General features: G+C 36.7%; 2 protein-coding genes across 2 annotated transcripts; both read right to left on the bottom strand.

The window, feature by feature from the left end:
• Positions 1–1145: 1145 nt before the first annotated feature.
• LOC111490209 lies at positions 1146–15610 on the bottom strand. The gene is made up of 4 exons (XM_023138736.1): positions 15106–15610; positions 2245–2694; positions 1888–2173; positions 1146–1385 (listed from the first exon to the last, which is right to left on the bottom strand). The coding sequence occupies exons 1-4, from the start codon at positions 15568–15570 to the stop codon at positions 1249–1251; spliced, it is 1338 nt and encodes a 445-aa protein (XP_022994504.1). The 5' UTR covers positions 15571–15610; the 3' UTR covers positions 1146–1248.
• Positions 15611–17886: 2276 nt separating this feature from the next.
• On the bottom strand, positions 17887–20677 carry LOC111490210 (BTB/POZ and TAZ domain-containing protein 1-like). The gene is made up of 5 exons (XM_023138738.1): positions 20453–20677; positions 20104–20237; positions 19703–20006; positions 19272–19585; positions 17887–18285 (listed from the first exon to the last, which is right to left on the bottom strand). Exons 1-5 carry the CDS (start codon positions 20603–20605, stop codon positions 18069–18071), a joined length of 1122 nt encoding a protein of 373 aa, XP_022994506.1. The 5' UTR covers positions 20606–20677; the 3' UTR covers positions 17887–18068.
• Between the last annotated feature and the right edge of the window lie 2328 nt (positions 20678–23005).

Raw genomic sequence — 23005 nt, 5'->3', positions numbered from 1 at the left:
CCTTCTCACCTCCAAGTTGCTGACATTTTCATAAAAAGTATTTCTCGACCTCTCTTTGAATTTTTCAGATCCAAGCTTCACATTCGTTCAAATCCGACGCTTAGCTTGCGGGGGGTGTTAAGGATAGTTGACCGTTCATTATAAGGCAAATATCTAGATATTTGTCTTACATTACGGCTTACCATACTTGCCATTTTATTAAAGGCAAATATATTGTATTCATTTATTATTCTTTTAGTGTTATTTCCATATTATTTGTAAATTTACCATATTTCTGTATCCTGTAAATGATTATAAATAAGAGAACTCTCACCACCATTTAGGTGTGGTGGATTCAGCAAACATTCACAATTTTTATAAAGGTTGTAGAACTTAGATTGAGCCCTCAAATTGCATGAACCCTGTTAGAACTTTATAAATACTTTATGGGTGCGGTGAGGGGATCTCCAACCACTCTCTAATCATGATATTGTTCAAATGAGAGCAAGGGACCACATAGGTAGATATGAGTTGGACTAAGGTCGCAACATCCTTTATGATGTTTATATTATGGCAACTAGGGAGATGTCAACTAACCCCTATTAGAGAATTTAAGAATAGTGTTCATAACGATATAATGAGAACTATGAGTTGAAACCGATGTCGGGGTCACACCTCGAGGACCTACTAGCTATAGGTCTATGATGATGATGATGACGACGACAATGATGAAAGGGACTAGTAGAACCTCTAACCAAGATACCTTAGAACTTAGAACCTTGAGAACAAACCATGAGAATTGATAGACCAGACAAAGCAAAGAAAAGAGAACTTATGACCACTGCACCTGACCCTAAGTTGAGCTTACATTATACTTAGGGTATAACCTAAGAAGAGTCTATAATTTAGAAACAAACTCTCAACTATGAATAAAATACCATATGGATGAATCAACCAAACAACAACATTTAATATTTAATATTTTTATATTTATCCATACTACTTTAACCTTTTCAGACGAAGTCTACATCGTATTTTTTATAACTTTATGTGTTCATCTACTTAGTTACCTGTATGTGTCATTTTATCGTATCGTCATCATTAAGAACACGTTTTTGTGTATTAGTATTGAAACATAAACTAAATTAAGAACACAACAAACCATCTCATGAATAAACTTTTTATAATGGACTTATTCACTTACAAGAGATGAACTTTCGATTTGTAATGAAATTCATTGGTTCATTAGATTGTATAGCAGCAAAACCTTCAAGAAATACCAACAGTCTTATTGAGTAGCCACAGCACAAGTGCAAGTTCAATAGCAAAAACGGATTTCAACCATGTTCGATCCACCACGAATCCATACACTGTAATTCCTGCTTTGTTATTCCTCAAATATGTCACTACAACACAGAAATAAATACATGTTAGGATCGCACAACAACGCACACACTCGATCAAGAACGAGAGAGAGAAAACTCAAGGAGGAATATTAGCTAAAGGTAGAATCGCACAACAACGCACACACTCGATCAAGAACGAGAGAGAGAAAACTCAAGGAGGAATATTAGCTAAAGGTTTTATTGATGACTTCAGGTATGTACATCAAAAGAATACGGGGAATGAAGAAAGTATATTTTGAGAGCACTATCTAATGAGGTATATATTTATATATATGGTTTCAATTTACTAAATATAAGTTTAACATATTTAATCACCTCTCAAATATAATCTATCAAATCTTTACTAAATATTTACTATATATGTTTACGAAATATTTACCCTATATAATCCTACCACATCATTTACTATAAATAGCCCTCCGGCTTCAAATCCCAACAATACCCTCCATTCATAACTGGTAAATAGCTGAATCAAATTAAGTTCATGCATGTTTTTACATACCTAATGCCTGCCTCTTTTGGAATGAGATTGTATGAGCAAAAACTGGCATCAGTTTCATATCATCCTCGTCGTCCTCGTCATCGTCTTCGTCATCATCAGAGTTGAATTCAAACGTCGCAATCACAGATGTTGTCGGCGTCTCATTGTCGAGGTCATCGAACGTGTTTATAGCAGCCGATACGTGCCACTTGGCAGCAAGGCAAGTGATGGACTGTGCTTTGTGAGAGATCTTTGCAGCACTACGGAGGCATATGAACAAGCCAGTCACTAGGCTTATGGAACATAGCTGCATATTCAAAACTCATAGCTTTTTAACCAACATAGAAGAGAAAGAGATGAGTTAAGGAATTTGATTACCGCAAGTTGTCCAGTTTTTGAGAGGTTAGCAAGAGCATGTGATCTAGTAGTCATCAAAAGAAAGATGAACTGACTGGCAGTGACCAAAATCAAAGACAAGAACATGAACACTCTGAAGCGATGGCTGATGATGGTCAAGGTTCTTCTAAGGCCCAAATGCTGCATCAAGATGGTGCCGACGTCGCTTTCGCGATGGAAAACGGAAACGAAGTCTTCGAGTCGGATCATTTGGAGGCGGCAGACGAGGCGGAAGAGAATACAGACGAAGAAGAAGATGGAAGTTCTGTAAAGCCATGAGAAGAGCTCTAAGGTGCAGGAGGTGATGTAACTAAGGTACATGTTGCCGTAGTATGGTATTTCGTAGGCTGCTGAGACGTACCACCAGATTTTGTAGGCTGCTTCCGCCATGAAACATGGCAGCAAGAAGAAGGAGATCAGCTCCATTGATCTCTGCAATTACATTCATAAAACAATTTACAAATGCCAAACACAAACATGATCTACATGTATGTAAATTGAAATATGCCGAAACAAATAAAAGAGCAAAAAGAACAACTTGAGTAAAAAGAACTTAGAATGTTTTGCTTAATCCAGCACAGGTAAATGGTGTGTGAAAATTATCTATTTATAATAAAAAAATATATTAAGAGAATATGTCTAACCCATGAAGAGGGATCTGCCTTGGCTCTAGTGAGAATATGTCCAACCCAAGAAGTAGAAGGAGAAACTTAGAGCAAGGAACAAAGATAATGTTGAAGTCGGAAGAGTCGCCACAGTAAGCGAAAGAGCCAATTTTGGCGAGAAGGGCGGCGTCGACTTGGTTGGCGAAGATGTTGGTTATAAACTTGTTATTTTATTTTGCTTCATAAGTTTTTTTTTGTTAAAAAAAAAATAGCTGTTAGTATTTATTTTATTTTTTGTTGCTTATTTCTCCATGAAAGAAAAGAGATATTGGAAGTAGTGGAACTAGTTTTAAGGGAGTGAAATAGTAGAAGGAGTGGTGGAGTGCTTACTAATTTGTTTGTAGCAGAAATGTGTAAATTTTCATTATATAAGGAAAATGGTTTCAAGTTCTCAAAACACCACCAGAAGAAGAAAATTAATTTGTGTGTCTTTGCTTCTTCTCCCTTTCTGATATTTTTTTTTTCCTGTCAATTGGTATCAGAGCTACAAGATCAAGGCCTGTTTTCAATCATGTCTCACCTAGAGATTGAGCGGTCAGGAAGGGAGAGATAAAAAATGAGACAGGAATCGAGTGACAGGAGCCAAAACACCGGTGCTATAGAAGGTGATGCCTCACATGAAGTGAGTGTATGGTTTCAAGAAAAGGAGGGATCTGTCACACTCAAATACCCGATGTTGACAAAATGCAACTATGCTGCTTCGGCGATTAAGATGGAGGTATTTATGATGGCACAAGGTGTTTGGGAAGCAATTGAGTCACCCGAAACAGTAGATAACCGCAAAGATAAGATGGCTTTAGCAGCTATTTATCAAAGTATTGGAGAAGATACGTTGCTACAGTTGGGTGCCAAGAAAACGGCCAAGGAAGCCAGGATCATGTTGAAAAATATGAATCTAGGTGCGGAAAGAGTGAAAGAAGTTAGAACGCAGACTCTCTGGCGGGAGTTTGAAGCATTGAGAATGGGTGATTCATAAAGTATTGATGAGTATTCTGGAAAACTCACCATTATTGTCAACAAATTGAGAGGCCTCGGCAATACTGTGGATGATATCCAAGTAGTTAAGAAACTTCTACGATCCACCTCTGCAAAGTTTCTTCAAATCACTTCAACGATTGAGGAGTTCAGTGATCTCAAAACAAACTCCGTTGATGAGATTATTGGATCACTCAAGGCACATGAAGAAAGGTTGCAAGGGTTTGGAGAAAAAGATGAAACCGTTCTCCTCACTCATGTAGAATGGAAGGAACGAGAGAATGCAAAATCCCCAAAGAAAGAATGGAAGGATCAAGGCAGCTCCAGAGGAGGCAATGGACGGGGTCATGGAAGATGGAGAGGTCATGGGAGAAGTGACTGGCATCAAGGAGATGAAGGAGATTCGCAAACTCAAAAAAAGAAATTTGACAAAAGTAAAATTAAATGTTACAGGTGTCAGCAAATGGGACACTTCGCATCAGAGTGTTCCACAAAAGACGAACAACTCAATTTGATAGAGATGCAAAAGGATGAGGAGTCTTCATTGCTGATGATAGAGGCGTGTGAAATTAAAACCACACATGACAAAGAGCCTAATTTTGTGATGTTGAATGAAACTATAGTGCCGCCACCAGCCAATATTGGAGTTGAAAATTCCTTGTTCCTAGATACTGGAGCAAACAACCACATGTTAGGAGAAAGGAGGGTGTTTCGTGAGCTCGACACATCTGTTGTTGGAAAGGTACGCTTCGGTGATAACTCTGTAATAGACATTTGTGGTTGAGGAATAGTGCTCTTCAAATGAAAAACCGATGAGCACTTGATCTTATCGCAAATCTATTACATACCTAAACTCAAAAGCAATATAAGTTTGGGACAACTAGATGAGAGTGGAAATAAAATTGTCATAGAGGATAGTGTGATGAAGATATATGACAGGGCTAGGAGCCTGATTATTATGGTGACTAGACAATCCAACAAATTGTATGTATCAAAGCTGAAGTTAGATTAGGTGTGTTTAATGACAAATATCAGTAAAGGTGGTTGGCTCTGGCATGCGAGGTATGGACACCTGAATTTTCACTCTTTAAAGCAATTAAATGACCACAAAATGGTTGAAGGGTTGCCGAAAATCACCCAAGTCAATCAATTTTGTGATGGGTGTTTAATTGGAAAGCAGCATAGAACTCCTTTTCCCCGAACAATAACATATCGTGCAAAGGAATCATTGGATCTTGTCCATGGAGATCTATGTGGACCTATTTTGCCAATGACTTATGGAGGTAACAGATATTTTATGTTACTAGTGGATGATTTTTCACAATTTATGTGGGTGTTTATGTTGAAAAACACGAATGAAACACTGGTGGTATTTAAAAAGTTCAAGATCAGTGTGGAGGTAGAGAAAGGCAAGAAGATTAAAAGCTTTAGAACGGACCGTGGATGAGAGTTCATATCTACTGCTTTTAAAGACTATTGCGAGAATGAAGGCATGAAGAGACTTCTTACTGCACCATTTTCACCACAGCAAAATGGTGTAGTAGTAAGGCGTAATCGAACGGTGGTAAAGATGGCCAGATGTATGTTAAAGAGCAAAGAGATGCCCCCAAAATTTTGGGGAGAAGCTATCAAAACTATCGTGTATATTCTGAACAGATCGCCAACAAAAGGAGTTGCATATGGTACACCGTATCAAGCTTGATTTGACAAGATACCAAAGGTTCGTCACTTTAAAATCTTTGGATGTCTTGCTTAAGCCAAGAATACATATTCACACCTTCCTAAACTTGCTGATAGAAGTGTGAAGACAGTTATGTTGGGATATGAAGATGGAACCAAAACTTACAAACTATTAGATCCACAAAAGGACAGAATTATGGTGAGCAGGGATGTGTTGTTCGAAGAGGAGAAAAAGTGGTGTTGGGAAGAAACCGTTCAAAAAGGAACTTTCACCGTTCAAATTTCAGAAAAACAGAGTAGAACAGAGGAGAGGAATATTGAACAAATCGAAGTTGATCTAGATGAAAGACAAAGGGAAAATTCGTCCTCAACTTTATCAACGCTAGACAGTACCTCAATGCATCATTGTCAAGCTCATCGATGCTGAAAAAATTCAGGTCTCTAGAAGATATTTATAGAGAACTGAACGAAGCAGTGGACCTTTGTTTTCTTTCTATAGAGGAGCCAACCTCATATGAGAAAGATGCTAAGAATGAAAACTGTAGGAATACCATGAAGTCTGAAATTCTCTCCATTGAAAGGAACAGAACATAGGAACTCACAGATTTGCCGAAGAATCACAAAGCAATCGGCATCAAATAGATTTTCAAATTAAAGAAAAATCCAGATGGAGAAATCATGAAACATAAGGCGAGACTCTTGGCAAAGGGATATGCACAGCAATTTGGTGTAGATTACAGTGAAGTATTCGCATCAGTGGTTAGGTTAGAAACAGTGAGATTAATTCTTGCCTATGCAGCCATTCAGGAACTGGGAAGTACATCACATGGATGTAAAGACAGCTTTTCTGAATGGCGAATTAGAAGAGGAGGTGTATGTTGTTAACCATAAGGGTTCGTTGACAAGGAAAATCCAAACATGGGGTTAAAACTACGTAAAGCCTTGTATGGATTAAAACATGCTCCGAGGGCCTGGAATGTTAAACTCGATCAATGTTTGCAGTCACTTGGTTCTGTTAGATGTCCACAGGAATATGCTCTCTACAAGAAAATTAATGGAGTTAAAGCAATGATAATCGGCACATATATGGATGACTTAATCATAGTCGGCTCAAACAAATAAGTTATACCTCAGTTCAAGGAAGAGATGCACTAGAAATTTGTGATGAGCGATCTTGGACTTTTGAGCTATTACTTGAGTATTGAGGTACGACAAAGCAATGAATCAATCACTTTATGTCAGGCCGGATATGCAAGAAAAATCATAGAGAAGTTAGGAATGGGGGAGTGCAATCCTTGTTCGATTCCCATGGAACCAAGAATGAAGATGAGCAAACATGGGAATGGAGAACCTGCGGTTGACAAAACACTTTACAGAAGTGTTATTGGAAGCTTACGCTATCTGGTTAATACCCGACCCGACATAGCCTACTCAGTTGGTGTGATGAGTAGATACATGGAGGCACCAACAACGTCACATCTCACAGCAGTAAAACAAATATTGAGGTATGTGAAAGGTACTCTAAGTTTTGGCTATGTTTATAAGAAGCTATCGAATGTAGAGCTAGTAGGATATAGCGACAGTGATATGGCTGAGGATATTGATGATAGGAAGAGTACAACTAGAGTGTTGTACTATTTGGGAGTAAATCCAATAACCTGGATATCACAGAAGCAGAAGCTGGTGGCTTTGTCATCATGCGAGGCTAAGTATATAGCTGCAACTGCTGGAACGTGTCAAGGAGTATTGTTGGGTAGGATTTTGAGTAACATCAGTCAACTGCAAGTAAAACCCAAGTTTAATGTTGACAACAAGTCAGCTATAGCGTTGGCGAAAAATCCTGTTTACCATGATTGAAGTAAGCACATTGATACCATGTTCCACTTTATTCGCCAATGTGTACAAACTGAAGCTATTGAATTGGAATATGTGGACACAGATGAACAGTTGGCAGAATTCTGACAAAGCCGTTAGCAAGACAACGGTTCCTGGAGTTAAGAGAGAAGATTGGCTTGAAGAAAGTCATTCAACATAGTTAAACAAGTTTAGAGGAGTGATTGTTGGTTATAAACTTGTTTTTTTATTTTGCTTCATATAAGTGTTTTTTTTTTTTTTTTTTTTTTGAAAAAAATAACAAAAAAAAATAGTCGTTAGTATTTATTTTATTTTTTTGTTGCTTATTTATTCATGAACAAAGGGAGATAATGGAAGTAGTGGAACTAGTTTTAAGGGAGTGGAACAGTAGAAGGAGTGGAAGGAGTGGTGGAGTGCTTCTTGATTTGTAGCAGAAATGTGTAAATTTTCATTATATAAGGAAAATGGTGTGAAGTTCTCAAAACTCCACAAAAAGAAGAAAATTAATTTGAGTGTCTTTGCTTTTCTCCCCTTCTGTTATTTTTTTCTGTCAGAAGAGGCCAGTGTGGCGCCCAGATTGCAATCTTTGTAGGAGGTTGATGGGTTTGTAGAGATTCCGTGTATTTCTGAAGAGAACGCTGATGAGAATCCTGAGATTAGGGTTTCTGTGAAGGATGAAGGGTTGATTGAGAAGAAAATGAGAGAGGTATTGTTAGCTAAGAGGAAACCGATTGTGTTAGAGAAGGTGAGGTTGTATGTACAGAGCATGGCGAAGGGTGATTTGGAGGTCAAAAGGGTGGAGTCGAAGAGTAATCAATCGACTCCATTTGTAGCAGCCATGGAGACTTCTCCTGCTGCCTCAAAGCCAGTAGGGGTGGTGGAGAAGAAGATGAGTAGGGGATTCATTAGTCATTGAAAATAAGGGATCAGGTGGTTAAACTAAAGGGGTTCTGATACAATGTTTGCTTCATCCACCCGCCTAAATGTTGTGAAAGTTATCTTTTTATAATCAAACAAATTACAAGGATATGGAAAGAGTAATAAATGGAAATAACAATAAATGGAAAGATACTTATGTAAGAAGCTAGATATTTACCTTATAATAAAATATCAAATATGATATAAATAGTAAACTATAATTTAGTATTAAATATCCTTAACAAGAACCTTAAGCGATATGTTTTTCAATTGTTTATGTTGTAGTGAATAAATAAACTAGATTATGTTGTACTGAATAAAGCATACATCTAAAACTATTTATAGGGAGAAAACACTCTAAATTTCTTAAACTTTCTCCACAAAGTTAGCAACTATTAAAAATTCTCCTAAACAAAATACTAACAATTTTCTTAAATTTGCTCAATTTAAGAGCTACTAATAATTATCCTAAAATTACTTCACATTATAACTTATTTTGCTAAGTCATGCTTATTGACTTATATTTTTTTTCGTAAGCTTTACTTTTTCTCGAGATTCTTCACTACGTGAAACTCTCGCATGTCTGTAAATTTTTAAGGTCTTAGTTAGAATGTCTACACGTTGCTTTCTAGTGTCAACTTTACTAGGTCTTTGATCAAATTTGTCTTCTTCAGAAGAAATTTTAATTCTACAACATGCAATTTCTTCCACTCTTCATCAAGCTTACATGTAAAAACTTTTTATAATGTACTCCTCTATTTTTTTAACTTCTTTTTAGGCATGCCTATAGGCTTCTTTGGTTGAGAAGATAAGTCTAATGAAACACATCGACTTGTAGGTTGCACTCCGCTGATTGAAGCAGCCTCTGGTTACTTCTTGGATTATTTTTCAGTTCTTTTTTCTCCTGACTCATTGGTTTCTTCTTCACTTTCTTGTTGTCAACGTCAATAGATACTTTTAGAAGATGTTGATAGTTTTTCAATAGTATCTTACCTTCATCAACAGCTCTCCGTTTCGGTCGTATATCTTGAGGAACGGATCGACTATCTCCACTCTGCTACCTTCTTCTGTCATTTGACCAAGTCTAATAATATTGTTCTTCAAACTCAGGATGTAATACACCTTGGCCAATAGATGTTGATCGTCGTTCTTACACTGAAATAAGATAGATCCTTTTCCTGAGATCGATACAATTGATCCGTTGCAAACCTTCATGTTCCCAATAAACTTCTCATCAAGTTCTTTGAACTTTCCTGGATCTCCGGTCATGTGGTTGCTCACTCCGTTGTCTAAGTGCCATATGTTGGTCTCCACTTGGTCTTCTCAATCTATGAAGGGGTTTGCCATAACCTTCTCTTCATTGAGAATCAACAGGTTGGGCATTTTCTCGGCCAACATTTGTGTGGGCTCTTCATCATCCGAGAACGTGAGATTTGCCTCCTCGTTGAGCTCCTTATTGCAGCACTCTGCCGCATAATGCCCATATTTTCCACAAGAGTAACACTTGATCATACTCTTGTCCTTTCGAGGGTCGGTATTTTCATGGGTTTGTGAGGTATTGTCACGACCTCCTCTGCCACCACGTCCACAACCTCTTTTTTCTTTGTTATGGTTGCCACGTTCGTTTGTACCTGAAAAAGAAGAGTCATCTGCATCTTTCTTTTTTGTCCGTGCGAGAAACTCCTCATGTGTGAGTAAAAGGTATTTCTCCTCCTCTTTATCTTCATAGCCACAAAGTCTCTCCTCATGGACCTTAAGACAGAGATCTCCTCCATCACATCGCCTAATGAATAGATGTTGCTAACAATCATCGTCAACTTCATGGAAAAGTCGTCTATTGACTCACCGTCCTTCATGGGGATAGCCTCGAATTCACTCCTCAAGGTATGCACCTTTGCTTCCTTGACACATTCCACACCCACATGCATTGTTTGCAGCGTCTCCCACGTTGCCTTTGTCGAGCCCTTCTTTGCCAACATGAGAAGAACGTCCTCCGAGACTACTTGGTAGATGGTGGCAAGAGCCATCCTATCTTTACACTCCTCAATGTCACCATGTTAAATGACGTCCCATACGCCTTGTGCCTGTAAGTTAACACTTATCGTTATCGACCATGCTGCGTAGTTACTCTTTGTGAGTAACAAGTACTGGAGCGTTACACTCTCCTCCTTTCCGCTCTTTATTGTTGTTACTTCTCCGGTGACTTTGTATGGTGACAACATTTTTTTCGGCATCCTAGGAGCTCTAATACCAAATTTTAGAAATGGTCCACGATCGAAATATGTTGAAACAAATAACTAAAGCAGAAAATCAACTCGAGGGGAGAGAGCTTTTGGAACAAAGATGTTGTTTTTCGACAATCGGCAAGGATAATCGGCAAGTGAAATCCTTTTCGGTGAGAGAAAATCGTTTGACGTGAAGTTGTTGGAAGAAAATAAAAAATGCAAAAAATAACAGAGAGAGAGAATTGCAGAAGACTTTTGCTTAAAATGAGGTGATGATCTATTTATGAACAGATTCACTCTTTAAATATTTAACTTATCCTAAAACATTCGACGTGTTTGTCAAATGGTCAAACAAAGATATTCAATCAACTAATAGAAACGTCAACTAATAGAAACGTCAACTAATAGAAACGTGTAAAGCTAAATAAAGAAACCTTAGGTTTTATCTAACAATCTCCTCCTAAAACCTGTGGTATGTCCCTCAGGTTTTACAATGCGACGGCAACGTGGAGGAGTGAGAGAGCCTACTCGGGATGGACCCCACGATGTGTGTATTTTCATGCTTTGCATTTTCTTCTACTCGAACCTAAAACATATGGTGTTGTTAGGTCGACACTCTAACCACTTGAGCTATTCAAATTGATTGTTGATAAGATTGGCTCATCCACAATGATATACAACGATGGCTTCAAGTGAAATCATTTTCGGTGAGAGGAAATCGTTTAACTGGAAGTTGTTGGAAGAAAATAAAAATGCAAAAAATAACAGAGAGGGAGAATTGCAGAAGACTTTTGCTTAAAATGAGGTGATGATCTATTTCTATTCACTGTTTAAATATTTAACTTATCGACACAAGATTGAGATTGGCCAACTAAATCTGTGCTATTCTTACAAAATGGCCATCTAAAAATTTGGTAATCCTCGACTTGTTTGTCAAATGGTCAAATAAAGATATTAAAAATTTGGTAACCCATTTGCCTTATTTGTCAAATGGTCAAACAAAGATATTCAATCAACTAATACAAATGTAAATCTAAATAAGAAAACCTCAAGTTTTATCTAACAAAAGAAACCTTATACACTTATGCTTTTCAATTCAACATTACACTTATGCTTTTCAATTCTATTTGTTGTTGTGAAAATAGCATAATCTCATCAATATTTATAGTGGAGAAAGCACAACCGATCTCCTAAACTTTCTCCCCCAAGTTCTAAACTTTCTCCTCAATTTAAACACTGGTAACAAATATTCCTACTAACAATTTCTCTAAACCCAATCACTTCTAAACAACTATCCTCAAATTGCTTAGGTTAATTACTTCTTTTGCTAAGTGAAGCTTATTAAATCACACTTCTTCTTTTTTCGACCACTAACACCAATGGATACTGAAGATTTTGTGGTCTTTCATCAGTATCATGTTGTTTTGCTACCATTTACCTTCATCAACAAGGCTCTGTTTCTGTCAAATATCTTGAGGAACAAGCCGACTAACTCCATTTTGCTACCTTATTCTATCATTTGACCAAGGTTAATAATATTTCTCTTCAAACTCGGGATGTAATATACCTTGGTCAATAGACATTGATCGCTATTCTTACACTAGAACAAGATGGATTCTTTGTCTTAGATCGGTACAATGGATCTGTCGCAAAACTTCACGTTTCCAATGAACTTCTCGTCATGTTCCTTGAACTTTATTCAAGCTTTCATCATGTGGTTGTTCGCTCCATTGTCTAGGTACCACATCTTTGTCACCACTTGGTCTTCTCCATCTACGAGGAGATTCGCCATAACCTTCTCTTCATTGAGAACCACAGGTTGGGTATTTTTGCAGCCAACATCAATGCAGGCTCTTCATTATCCATGACTATGAGGTTTGTCTCTTCATTATGCAACTTGTTGTAGCACTCTACCGCATAATGCTCGTATTTTCTACAAGCATAAACTTAACCATACTCTTGTTATTTCAGGGGTTGGCATTTTCATGGGTTTGTAAGATATTGTCATGACCCCCTCTACCATCACGTCTACGACTATACCCACAATGTCTACTTTCCTTGTTGTGGCCACTATATTCTTTCGTACCTGAAAAGGAAGAATGAGCCTCATATTTCCTTTTCGTCCATGAAACCACTCCTCATGTGTCAGAAACAGATTTTTCTTCTCCTCTTTGTCGTTGTAGCCACGAAGTCTCTGCTCATGGACTTAAGACGACTATCGACCTCCTCAACCAACATATTCTTAAGGTCGCCAAACTGCTCAATGGAGGTAACAATTTACATGAATCTCAGGGGGACATCTCGAAGGAACTGCTTAACAAGGAAGATTCCCTTCACCTTGTCACCTAGCAAATGGATGTCTCTGGCAATGGTCGTCAACTTCATGACAATGTTGTCTATTGACTCACCGTTCTTCATGCGGATAGTCTTGAACTCACTCTTCAAGGTCGGCACCTTTGCTTCCTTGACACGTTCACACCCACATGCATTGTTTGTAGCAACTCTCACATTGCCTTTGTCGAGTCCTTCTCTTGCCAACATGAGAAGGACGTCCTCCGAAACTAGTTGGTAGATGGCAGTAAGAGTCATCCTGTCCTTACGCTCCAAAATGTCGTCACCATGCTCGATGGTGTCCCACACGCCTTTTACCGTAAGTTAACACGCATTTTTATCAATCATGTTGCGTAGTTACTCTTTTTGAGTAATGGATATTGGAGCAATACACTCTCCTCCTTTCCAATTTTTATCATCATCATATCTACTCCGGTGACTCTTACGGTGATGACATTTGTTTGGGCATCCTAACTCCGATACCAAATATTGGTTTTGAGCCATGATCGAAATATGTCGAAACAAATAAAGTAGAAAAAACAACTTGAGATAGAGTTTCTTGGAACCGAAAAACCTTAAGCACTATGTGTCTCAATTCTCTTTGTTGTTGCAAATAAAACATATATCTTAACACTGTTTATAAGGGAGAAAATACTAACAAATTTCCTAAATTTTATCTAGCAACTATTAATAATCCTCCTAAACAAAAACACAAAATTTTCTTAATAACTACTCACCATTATCCTAAAATTGGTCTAAGTTAATAATTACTCTGGCTAAGTCAAACTTATTAACTCCCACCTCCTTGGATTAAAGATCTAACAATCTCCAAAACCCTAAAATCTATACCATAACCTTTGCTTGTAATTTAAAAAATAATAATAAAATATTGAAGAAAACTTACACCTTCTCTTTCACTCCTCATCCACGTAATAAAAAACTACATTTATTTCTAGGATATGATTTGTACACTAAAGTTATTTTAATAATAAAAACTTAACAATAAGGTGTTTTTTGATTGTTTTTATTATTTTTTTAACTGAAGATTTCTAGAACGAATGTTAGGTGAAATCTAAATTAAATGAACCTATTATAAACAAAACAAAAACTATTTTAACATCTAGGTTTATAAATTGTTTTGATACAAGTAACACCTAATTTGTAAAAGTATTAAATTGATTAAAATTTAAATGTACTTTTTTTTTTATTTAAAAATACTTTAAAATTTCAAAACAAAAAAAAAAAATTAAAGTTTCCTTAAGGTTAGTTTTGAATTAAAACTATTAATACTTAATTTTATAAATACCTGTTCAAAAATATCTAAAAATATTTTTTTAAAATGTCAAAAGTTCAAAGATATTTTTAAAATTTTAAAAATATTATTAAGTCAAAACTGCACAAATTCATCCATTATTTTACTCTTAAAACACTTGACTTGTTTTATTAATTGGAAAAATATATTAATTTAATATTATAATTAGTGATTGGACAACTAACAAACTAGTTATGCAAACATTTAAAATCATTTATTAAAATTCAATAATTAAAAGTGTCCTTTTAAAACTTTAAAACCAAATAATTAACCCCTTTCTTTATTTATTTATTTATTTATATATATATATATATTTCCCAAAATATTCTCTTTTCAAATTATAAGTTTCCGCCTCCCCTATTTAAGGGAATACATCATAATATAAAGCCTTACATTTAAAGGGACAATTTCATATTATTGTAGAGGGTCGTAATTTCTATCAGAGTCATGCCCTTAATTTAGCTATATCAATAGAATCCTCAAATGTCGAATAAATAAGTTGTGAGTTTCGAAGGTATAGTAAAAAATGACTCATGTGTCAAACAAAAAGTGTATTTTGCTCGAGGACTCTGAGAAAAGAGTCGAGTCTTGATTAAGAGAAGGTTATTCAAGGATTGTTGGGAGGGAGTCCAATACACACTAATTGAAGCTCTATGGTGTACGAATACATCTCCATTGGTATGAGACCACACTATCATACCATTGTGCATGATCGTGATTCCTAACGGTATTTTTAACTTTCACTTTTTTTTATATATATAAAAAAAAAAGTGTTTAAATAATAATAAAAAAGAAGAAGAAGAAGAAGAAGAAGAAGAAGTAAAAATGAAGAAAATGTTGAGAGAAAATTGGAAATGGTGAGGAAAAGAGAAAGGGAACGGACCTTTAATTGCTTGGAGTATTCATCGCGAGCCTTGTGGCTGGATTCACAGAGCTTATCCAGGAACAGAAATCGGCTCAATCCGAAGTGGCGGAGCCAGGCGGAGAGGCAACCGAAAGAGAGCGTCGCAACGGCGGAGAGAGAGAGCTGAACGACCACATGGAAAGGCCTTCGATGATCTTCGTCGCAATCGGAGCAAGAAAGGGCGAAGTGCGATGCGATCGGGACGGCGATCGCGAAGGCGGAGAACAGGAAGCAGGACAGCGTTGCGGTGAACGGATTTGAGTGATCCATTATGCAAATCCATTTCAGAAACGATTCGAACCTCCGCAATTCGGCGGAATCCGATTCCGATTCCGATTCCGATTCCGATTTCAATTCTGATTTTCGCGAATTTATTTGAGATGGAGACGGAGATGGAGACGGAGATGAAGATGGAGATGGAGATTTCTTCTCCGGATCTTCCATGGCTTGGGAGGAACAGGGGAGAGAGAAGAATATTTATGTTTTTTTTTTTTTTTTTAATTAACCATAATTACTATATAATAATTATGATTTTTTTAATTAATTTTTTCTTTTGCTGTCCGCATTAAAAATTTTCCAGCCCATAAAATTCGTTATTTATTTAAAAAAAAAAATCAATTTTGAAGCTCATATTCCTCAAAAATTAAATACATATGGTTCAAGATTAAATTAGAATAATGTTTATTGCAAATAAAAATAATCAAATAATTTCTAAATAATAAAACATAAATTAAAATGTCTAAGGACATAAACTGAAAATTGCACACAACCTAAAATTGATGGGACAGTTATAGAAGAGGATACTTGTACTCAAACATATTTTTCCCACTTTGTAATATACTAAAATAAATAAATAATTAGTAGTCAAAAAAATAGTTTAGATCTTATATGAATAACATCCATAATAGTGGGAAGGGATAAAAGAAACCAAATAAATTTGAAATAACCCCAAAAAAAAAAATTAAATGGAAATTTGAAATAACCAATGACGAGAAATATTCGCTATCTTTCATCTCACTTGAACGGTTCAAAGTCAATCGGAGAATACATTTTCTAACGGCTTCAAGTCACCATTTTGACTCGTTTTGGTTGATCTAGCTTGAGTCTGATTAGTTCGGATCCTTTTCTATTAGTTTCAACTCTTCGGAAACGTTCACGTTTAGTATAACTATCTTTTAGCTATTGTAAACTTTTGAAGTCAAGTTTGTTTAGCTAGTTTAAATGAGAGTAAGTTTAAATTAATTCATGAAAAAGTTAGGAGAGTCAATTCTCATGGTAGATTTCTAGTTCATGATTCTGGGACTCCTTAGATAAAATTAAATTTTAAGGAGTAGCATTACGTTAGCATCAAGGGGTCGTAGTAGCTTCGGCCTAGGTCAACCAGTTAAGTTACCTTACTATCGGTTCGGTTGGATGACTTGTCTTATATATGATGACACATGGACAGTGGCTCCTGCATGTGTCATGTGTTTTGATATGATGATGTAATATGTTATGATCACATGAGATTAATGACGATATGATACATCATGTATACATGGTAGTCATCACATAATATTACATGGCAAAATTTAAAATTACATACATAGCGTAATGATATGACATGAATATATAGCATAACATCATATGTCAATACATAGAGCACATAAGCATAACATAAAATAATATGGTGGGTCATGAGGCATGCACCATCATACATCATTCAATTATGTAACTTCAACGGTAACATCACCTACTTGGTTGGCCTTGGCCGTTACCAACTAACCAGTAGCTTCTTCGAAAACTATACTTCAACGTTTAATTTCACCTATGTCAATCCATATCCATACTTGTATCTTATTCTAGCTAAACATAATGATTATTCCAATTTTAATATCTAAAATTGAGTAAACGAGAGTATTACTAACCTCAACTACCCTTAATAAAGTTAAAATGGCTTCGGGGGTCAAAATCTAAGGAAATGGTATAGATTTGTATACTGAGTTGTATAAGTCGACAAGCCAAGTCGACAAGCTGTCAAGTCGAGCCAAACGAGTCCTCACAGGCTCCGATGTTGAGCCAAACTTGAGTCGAGGCTAGGGTAGGTCACACAGTGCTAAGCCAAGGGTGAGGCGCAGATCGCCACTCGAGTCGACACGCAGATCAGGGTTCTACATTCGATCTGGGCTTAGGTCGTGAGCGGTGGGCTATTGGCCCGTGCACTTCTAGGTCGCAAATGCTACAATGACGATGCTTTCTATGGATTCCACTACCCACGGCGACCATAATACTTCCTATGATGTACTATATCCACAACCACATCGAGGTTGCCTCAGAGAGGAGAGGATTCACGTTGTCTATGCTAGATCCGCAGTGAGTCTTTCTCTTTCTCTCTCTAATTTTTTTTATCAAATTTCTTACCGCATAGATAGTATGCGATCTCAGTTGTGATCAAGAAACGCAAACATATGCAAATAAATTTTCATGTCGGGATCTAATTTCAATATTAGGTGAGTTCAGATACACATTACTTCTTTATACATAATTTACGCACATCCACATGACCTACTAAACGAATATGTGCACTTTTACGCAACAAATAGGTCAAGTTTCGATCTTTAATTGGGCCTCTTATTCACTTAGATGGTAGTGAGAGTGAGCCTCATACCCAAAGTCTAATCCGGTCTAAAGTCTTTGAATAGGCCGTGCTAATTGTGTAAGCTACCATACCGAATACCACGCCTAAGATTGGAAAATTATCCTATTAAACTGCAAACAAAATAAATTCTTTTTATTATCCACTACTATTCTTTAGTGTGGCTATACAAAAACTGTTAAAACAAAACAAAAGGTTCAATTCAATGGAATCCAGTCTTCATCCATCAACCAGGAAAAATTAAAAAGGAAAAAACGCCTCTCCTAGTCGTCTAGTGACTCTCCATTAAACAACACAAAATTTCATTCTAGGCGGTTAATAACAGCGATCGATTTTGTTCGACCGTTTGTAATCTGCAGCTTCTGATGTGGGCGCTGCTCATGGCGTCTCCTCGAAGCTGCGGTCTCTTCCTTTTGGTAAAAGTTAGAGAAGAAATGGTTTTGGCAGCCATCACCTTTTTCATCAGAACCTTCCACTTAGCATCGTCTTTTCTATTCTCTTGCTGCATTTTTTGTTTGAACTGCCTGTCAAACCCAAAGGGTACGTTCTAAATTTAGAATGTTGGTCTTTATCATTCAAAACTTAATCATTGGTGTCTCCACTCCAACAACCACATCAATTTTCATTTCTCAACCATCCATCATTGACTAAAACACGCCAAATTGACAGGGACTTTTGATTATTTGCCTTTTCTAAAGCCACCCCCTAAGACTTGGTTGAAAAGAGGCGTAAACTCCCTACACGCCCACCCTCAACAATCATATTTAATTGAATTAAGAAACCATTCAATCATATTTAATTGAATTAAGAAACCATATGGAATGCGTGCTTTTGTTTTGATCTAATCAATTCCTTGTTGGAGATGGTTTGTTTTGATCTAATCAATTCTTTGTTGAAGATGGTTTGTTTTGATCTAATCAATTCCTTGTTGAAGATGGTTGGGAGAGAGTCTCCCATTAGAAAATGATAGTGAATTTATAAATAAGGAATATATTATAAATAAGAAATATAGGAGGCCTTTTGGAGAAGCCCAAACCAAAACCATAAGAGTTTAGGTTCAAAGTAGCATGGTGTCAAAGTCATGCCCTTAATTTAGTTATGCCAAGAGAATCCTTAATTATAGAACAAAGAAGTTGAGCCTCCAAGATGTAGTCCTTTGTTTGAGGACTCCAGAGAAGGAGTCGAACCTCAATTAAAGGGAGGTTATTTGATGGCTTTATAGGCCGAGGTTATTTTATGGCTTTATAGGCCTTGGGAAGCTCTATACTATACTTTGTTCGAGGAGAGGATTGTTGGAAGGGAGTCCCACATTTCGCTAATTTAGGGAATAATCATGAATTTATAAGTAAAAAAATACATAGACAATATCATACAGATTCGTGATTCCTAAGGTTACTTTAATGAATAAGATGAATGGTCAAGCAACTCAATTACGGTTGAACTTAAAATCAAGGTTTGGTAAACATTAGTGAGTGCTACGGCAAATAAAAGAGGGGTAACTAGAATTTACCTGCAGAGAGGGACTTTGCAAGCATCGGATTGGTCGCAGATGGAAGCATGCAAGCGTAGAAGCTGCCACATTTGTTTGCACCGCCAGCAGCCTCCTTCATGGGCTCTGTCCTTGCACGTCGCAAAGTGCTTAATCAGAAGTTGCACACCACGACACGTTGAGAATTTAGAACAGGGCTTCTTTGTGGGTTCAGCGTCGTGTGGACCAACGTCTGTGCATCCTTCTTTACAGATGTGCTCCACGCACTCTATTGCGTCGCTTAGCTGAAGATACATCCTCTTCTCCTTCCTCTGCCTTCTGCACCTCTTTTTCCTCTATTCAGATACAAAGAATAATAACCAAAATTAACAGTTGAATTCCATTTATGTTTTATCAACGCATGAACAAGAAAACAAACGAAACTGGAATCAGTGGAATAAATAATTGAATACCAATTCGGATTCGTCAATGAATTGAAGTATTTGAAGCTCCAGCCAAGAGTCATGCTCTTGCAGGAATTTCCAGCCCTCCGATTTCTCGACGGCCTTAAAGTGTCTCGACACCATTTTCATGCAGCTAAGCGAGAGATCCGGTGCATCGCACAGTCTTGCGAGTTGTAGTATATCTATAACACTATCGATCGTCAATTTTCGAGCCAAGTACTTGCTGCATCGCTGCTTTAAATGTGGAACGAGGTAGACATGCGATAACGCCAATAGATGAATTCCATATTCCCTCAGACATTCCTCAGAGCACCTGATGGCAAACCGAGGAGTTTAGACTGACTGAACCGACTTCCAAAATAAAATTGACTGATTCTAATTGCTATTTGGTAAAGAAATTGCATACTGACCTAGATGTGAAGAGGAATTGAACAAACGAAACGACTGCCTCGCTCGGAACACCGAGAATCCGAATCAGTTTCTCGGAGCTTCGATGCTTCCGCGATTCGTCGATGATGTTTTCCAGTACAGATGAAACCGATGCCTAAAATCGAAATCAATTCGATAGACAAAAAATTAACAACAATAAAATCAGATCCTCTACTCCAACGCAAAATCAATCAAATCGCAGGCTATTAAATGAAAGAAATAAAGTTGTGAACCCTGATCCATCAGGTGTGATTGCAATCAACCGACATTTAAGGCAAAATAAAAAAAATAAAAAATAAATAAAAAAAGAAGAGAAATCCAATGGAGTACCAGAATGGTAGAATAAGCCGGAATCCGAAGTCCGCTTGAGGTAACAATATGGACATCCGGCTCCGGAAGCTCCTGGAACTCAGGACTCCGATCCTTGACGACAGCGGCGGAAGAATGAGGGTGAATTTCGTAAGGAAGATGAAGGGCTTCCATGAGCAAGATCGATAGAGAGAGCGAGAGAAAGAGAAGGAGAAGACAGATGGAGGTGGTTTTGGCTATCAGAACATCGGATATATATAGACGGCGATGTAAAGGGAATTTTGAAGTGGGGCCCACTGAAACGGAGACACGCTTTTTAGATTTGCGCAAAGCTAAGTCCTGTTAGATCATATTTATGTATACTAAGATAAACTAGTCATTTACTATAGATGGTTACCAAATCTATGATTTAGTGGTTTGTTACCAAATCTATGATTTAGAATGTAATTTCCGTTATACATATCTATAAATACATGAGGTCGTGACCTTAGGTCAGGTCATCGAGCCATTCAACCTAACCGTCCCAACCCAACTAATCTCGACGTGCTCGTTTATTTCCATACCAACCATAAAAACATACCATTTTTTTTTCATTTATCTCTAAATTAATAAAAATATAATATAAAGACATTCAAGGTAATTAAAATTTAAAATATTAATTCTTATTTGCTTCACATTGGGTAAGAACTCAAACTACTTAGAGAAAGACAAAATAAATAAATAAACACAAACTTTATGGTATGAAAAAAATATGAAATAGAGTTGTAATAATAATATAATAAGTGTGGTTGGTCTTAAATTTCAAATAATTTAGCTCGGAGTTCATATAATCAAAGCTCATATGGGTAATTATTCACATAGATAAGTGAGATTTTACTCGTGATCAACATTTCTAAATCTTAAACACAATATCAATCAAAGCGGAATAACCTCGTGTAATTCATATCATTTAGAGCACAATCCTAGTAGATCATCTCCTATAATCACAAGGAGTGGATCATTACAACATGACCCAAATAGAGCTAGTACATAGCGAGTGACCATATATGTATACGCACATTGTATCATGTAGTTTAAATTTTTCAAGTAAGCAAATTTGTAACAGCTCAAGCCTACCGTTAGCAAATATGGTTCTTTTTGGGCTTTTCCTTCTCGACTTCCCCTCAAGGATTTTAAAACATGTCTGATAGGGAGAGGTTTTCACACCCTTATAAAGAATGTTCGTTCTCCCCCTCAACTGATGTAGGATCTCACAAAAATTGAGCAAAAGACACGTGTGATTAGTCAATTAATGTAATTGTGTACTCGTAAGCGGAATAAAGCTAAAATTAAATACACTCAAAAAGTGAAAAGTCCCGAGTACAATCCATATTATATTACAAAAGTAATCAATATTAAATAAAGAAAAAGCAATAATAATAAAAGTTGTGTTGACTTCTTCAACTCATACACTATTGGATGCGATGGAAAATGTTAAATCCACGTAGGCCCTACCTTTTTGGAACATAAGCAAATATCTTATACAAAAAGGGCGTTCTTTTTAATCCTACGTGGAAAGGATAACCCAACTCAAGTGGAAAGGAAAAGGCCATGTATGCTAAAATGACCTTTGGGATTCAGAAGAAGCACTTGATTTCCTTCCGACGTGTACCTTTTTCCAACTCAGCCGATCTCATCCACATTCTTTCCATCTCAACCATACATAACCTTGCCACGTGGCGTCCCAGTTGTCAATTCAGAGGATGTCATGGACAAAAAACATTGTTTATTTTCTAGTTGGGATTGTGACATGAATTCCGACACAGTGTTGGACACTAAAATAAGATTAAATATATAAAAAAAAAATAATAATAAGCAACATGTGATTATTATTTATTTTGTTGCCTTTGGGTTTTGCCCCTTCAATTAAATATATATTTTGAAAGAAAAAGAAACAATAATAATTTATTTGCTAACAAACCAATATACTAAATACCATTTTTTAGAGTTATTCCACCTACCTAGGGTTAGTTTTTGGGATTTATTCGTTTGTTCATCCCCATTCGAGATCCAATTTAGCCTCTTTGTTGGCACATCGCTCTCTGATACCATTTGTAACGGCTCGAGCCTACCACTAGTCGACATTCTCCTCTTTGGATTTTCCTTCTCACGATTCCTCTCAAGGTTTTCAAAACGCATCTGGTAGGAAGAGGTTTCCACACCCTTATAAAAGATGTTTTGTTCTCCTCCACAACCGATGTGGGATCTCATAATCCACTTCCCTTCGGGGTCTAGCGTTCTCACTAGCACTCGTTCTTTTATTCCATCGACGTGGGATCTCACCAAATAAATATAAGGATTCAAATAAATAAATAAGTTAATTAATTAATTAATTAATTAACAATAATAATAATAATTTGCTTGGTCACCAAAAAATGTGCGAGCGTGAAGAACTCGTGCCTTTAACGAACCCACGACCATACTGAATGTCCTACATCAACAAACCCTCAAATCTCAATTGTAAGAAAAGGAAACACAAAATGTTGAGAGAAAAGAATGGATGATGAACGATTTTGTCTCGTCTGACAAAAACGC

This window comes from Cucurbita maxima, unplaced genomic scaffold (assembly GCF_002738345.1).
Source record: "Cucurbita maxima cultivar Rimu unplaced genomic scaffold, Cmax_1.0 Cma_Scf00015, whole genome shotgun sequence".
Taxonomy (NCBI): Eukaryota; Viridiplantae; Streptophyta; class Magnoliopsida; order Cucurbitales; family Cucurbitaceae; genus Cucurbita; species Cucurbita maxima.
Note: the sequence above shows the minus strand (reverse complement) of the source record. Positions and strands in the feature narration are given on the sequence as shown.

Coding starts and splice junctions, on each gene's coding strand:
- LOC111490209 (XM_023138736.1), bottom strand. CDS start 15,570: ATGGAAGATCCGGAGAAGAAATCTCCATCTCCATCTTCATCTCCGTCT. Junction 2,695..15,105: donor AATACTCCAAGCAATTAAAG/GTCCGTTCCCTT, acceptor ATGTAATTGCAG/AGATCAATGGAGCTGATCTC. Junction 1,386..1,887: donor CCAAAAGAGGCAGGCATTAG/GTATGTAAAAAC, acceptor TCTGTGTTGTAG/TGACATATTTGAGGAATAAC.
- LOC111490210 (XM_023138738.1), bottom strand. CDS start 20,605: ATGGAAGCCCTTCATCTTCCTTACGAAATTCACCCTCATTCTTCCGCC. Junction 19,586..19,702: donor TCATTGACGAATCCGAATTG/GTATTCAATTAT, acceptor GTATCTGAATAG/AGGAAAAAGAGGTGCAGAAG. Junction 18,286..19,271: donor TGCAAAGTCCCTCTCTGCAG/GTAAATTCTAGT, acceptor TGGGTTTGACAG/GCAGTTCAAACAAAAAATGC.